Source organism: Vespa velutina, chromosome 15 (assembly GCF_912470025.1).
Source record: "Vespa velutina chromosome 15, iVesVel2.1, whole genome shotgun sequence".
Taxonomy (NCBI): Eukaryota; Metazoa; Arthropoda; class Insecta; order Hymenoptera; family Vespidae; genus Vespa; species Vespa velutina.
Window position 1 is genome coordinate 2,778,294 of NC_062202.1, and position 2,500 is coordinate 2,780,793.

General features: G+C 31.9%; 1 protein-coding gene across 10 annotated transcripts in view; it reads right to left on the bottom strand.

Annotated features, from left to right (window-relative positions):
* Positions 1-2,500, bottom strand: part of LOC124954354 (neuroligin-3-like) — a 172,305-nt gene that overhangs the window by 18,803 nt on the left and 151,002 nt on the right. For 8 of the 10 annotated variants that reach the window (XM_047507165.1, XM_047507170.1, XM_047507169.1 and 5 more), the window contains 2 exons: positions 802-1,099; positions 1-107 (listed from right to left, as the gene is read on the bottom strand). The exon at positions 1-107 is cut by the window's left edge and continues 46 nt beyond it. In XM_047507165.1, coding sequence (XP_047363121.1) covers positions 1-107; positions 802-1,099 — 405 coding nt within the window. Of the gene's footprint in view, positions 108-801; positions 1,105-2,500 lie in introns of those variants that run through there. The other 2 variants (XM_047507173.1, XM_047507172.1) reach the window with 2 other exon arrangements.

Sequence of the window (2,500 nt, forward strand, 5' to 3'; positions counted from 1 at the left end):
GGCACTGGCCAGTACAGATCCATCATATATATTGCCCGAACCCCATTCGAAACTTTCACCGTGCACGTACACCATAACTGCATAGGGTGCTTCCAAACCGAGCGATCCTGCAAAATATTTTTTCAATGGTATCATAAGAGAGCAAAAAAAAAAAAAAAAAGAACAAAATAAAAAGAAAAATAAAAAAAAAGAAGAAATCGTACGATGACGAGTCGATTCGAGATAAATAAATCATCGCAAACGAGAACAGTCCGAGATAGTTCAGCATTTCGGTGAGCCGACGAAGATCTATAAAATCCTATCTCTTTCTTTCTCTCTCCCTCTCTCTCTCTCTCTCTCTCTCTCTCTATTTCTTTCTCTATCCTTCTCCCTCCCATTCTCTTTATCTTTCTTTCTACCTTACTCTATCCCGGTATAAGTAGCATTTAAGCGCGTTAAGCTATTTTCACTTGGGATGGAATTTTGATTTCTCACGGACGAAATGGAATTCTATTATTCGTGACAGTAGGAAATTTCTCATCGAATCTTATTGGAATTGGAATCCTTAACCGAACGAGATTATCGATTATCGATGATTGATGCGTTCAATGAATTGCGAGATTTTAATACATTTATTGTTTATCCGTTTTTCCATTCGAAAATAATGTGTGTATACATGTATATATATATATATATATGTGTGTGTGTGTGTGTACACGATTTGATCTCGTTTGAAAGAACAGATGAACGTATTGATATAACGATAATAAAATTTATTTCGAATCGTGAGATAAATTTAAAATTGTAAAAATTCATTATTACCGCTCCCGGGTATATACAAATTCAAAAAGAGACAGTCCTCGCTCTGATTGGTTAAAAATGCAAGTAAACGCTTCAATTGCTGATATCTGCCAAGGGGCATTTGCAATAGTGCAGCAGTTTCGTTGCCGATGTCTGGATGATTCTGGGGACAAACGGCACCATAAGTTTCTGCCAATTTTACACCGTTCCAAGGTATCGGTGAAATTGGCGCACGAAATCTTAGACCTCCGATTGGTGGTGCGGCGTATGGAATCCCACGGAACACTTCGACTGGATCCAAATGTTTGCTGTTAAATTCCTAAAAGAAAATTTATTTATATATGTATATATATATATATATATTAATATCATAATCATAATAATTAAACGATTAAAATTTATTGCATAATAGAACACACGGATTGTCATATATAAATAACATTTCTAAAATATTTGATACTATTAATTATTTGCTATAAGTTTCTTTAAAAAAAAAAAAAAAAAAAAAAAGAGAAAAAAAAAAGAAAAAAATTACAATTTTTAAAAAGACATAAAAATTATTCATTGAATTACATGATAATAAATATTTTCAAACATTCATTCAAACGATATTCATTCAATATTACGAAACATTTCTTTGATGATATTAATATTATTATTTGTAATGATTCAATTGATTGACTATTAAAATTATCCTGTTCGATTAAACGTTAAACATTTTAAAACATTGGATGCCATTAATCATCAGTGCGATAACGATAATAACTTCATAAAAAAAAAAAAAAAAAAAAAAAAAAAAAAAAAAAAAAAAAAAAAAAAAAAAAAGAAGAAGGGACTACGATTTTTAAGACAGTAAAAAATTATTCCTTCTTTTCTATCTTGCTCGTTAATTTAAAGACGTGTCAAAAGTAAGAGGCACCGAGAGAGAGAGAGAGAGAGAGAGAAGGGAAAGGAGAAAAAGTATAAAAAGTAAGGAAAAAGACGAAAAAAAGAAAAGGGAAAAGAAGGGAAGAGAGAAGGTACTTAATGCATTAGATGGGTGTAACGGATGCACAGAATAGTGAGGAGGCTGATGGGTGCGGGCAGGGAATATAACGGATGCACAATATAATGGTTTAACGGATGCACAGAATAATGGATTAACCGATGCACAGAATAATGGATTAACCGATGCACAGAATAACGTATTAATCGATGCATAAAATGATAGGTGTTACAATGGATGCACAGTATAATGAATTAACGAATCTACATTATAGTAGATGTTACAATCGATATACAGATTAATATATTAATATAAACTGAATGATTAATTAATGAATTTGACGAGTTTATCGTTGATGGCCACCGAAGAAGAAGAAGAAGAAGAAGAAGAAGAAGAAGAAGAAAAAGAAGAACGGGATATATCGTTCAAATAATTCTGATTATTTTCTTTTTCCTTGTTTTTTTTTTCTCCCTATATAAAATGGAAACATGATTTAAAAAAAAAAGTGCATCATAATGCCAATTAAATTGAGACATCCTAATTATCATGTATGTGTGTACATTTGAGAACGGCCACGTTAATTTCCTAACAAGTAGTCATTCAGTGAAGAAGTTGATCGAAGGGTTCAGATAACACCTAATGATTAGGATAACCGAGGTTAGAAAGTCGAGGTGAGAAAATAGGGTACATCATCGTCTTTCCTAACGTGTTAAATTAGTTCGATAATGTTATCAC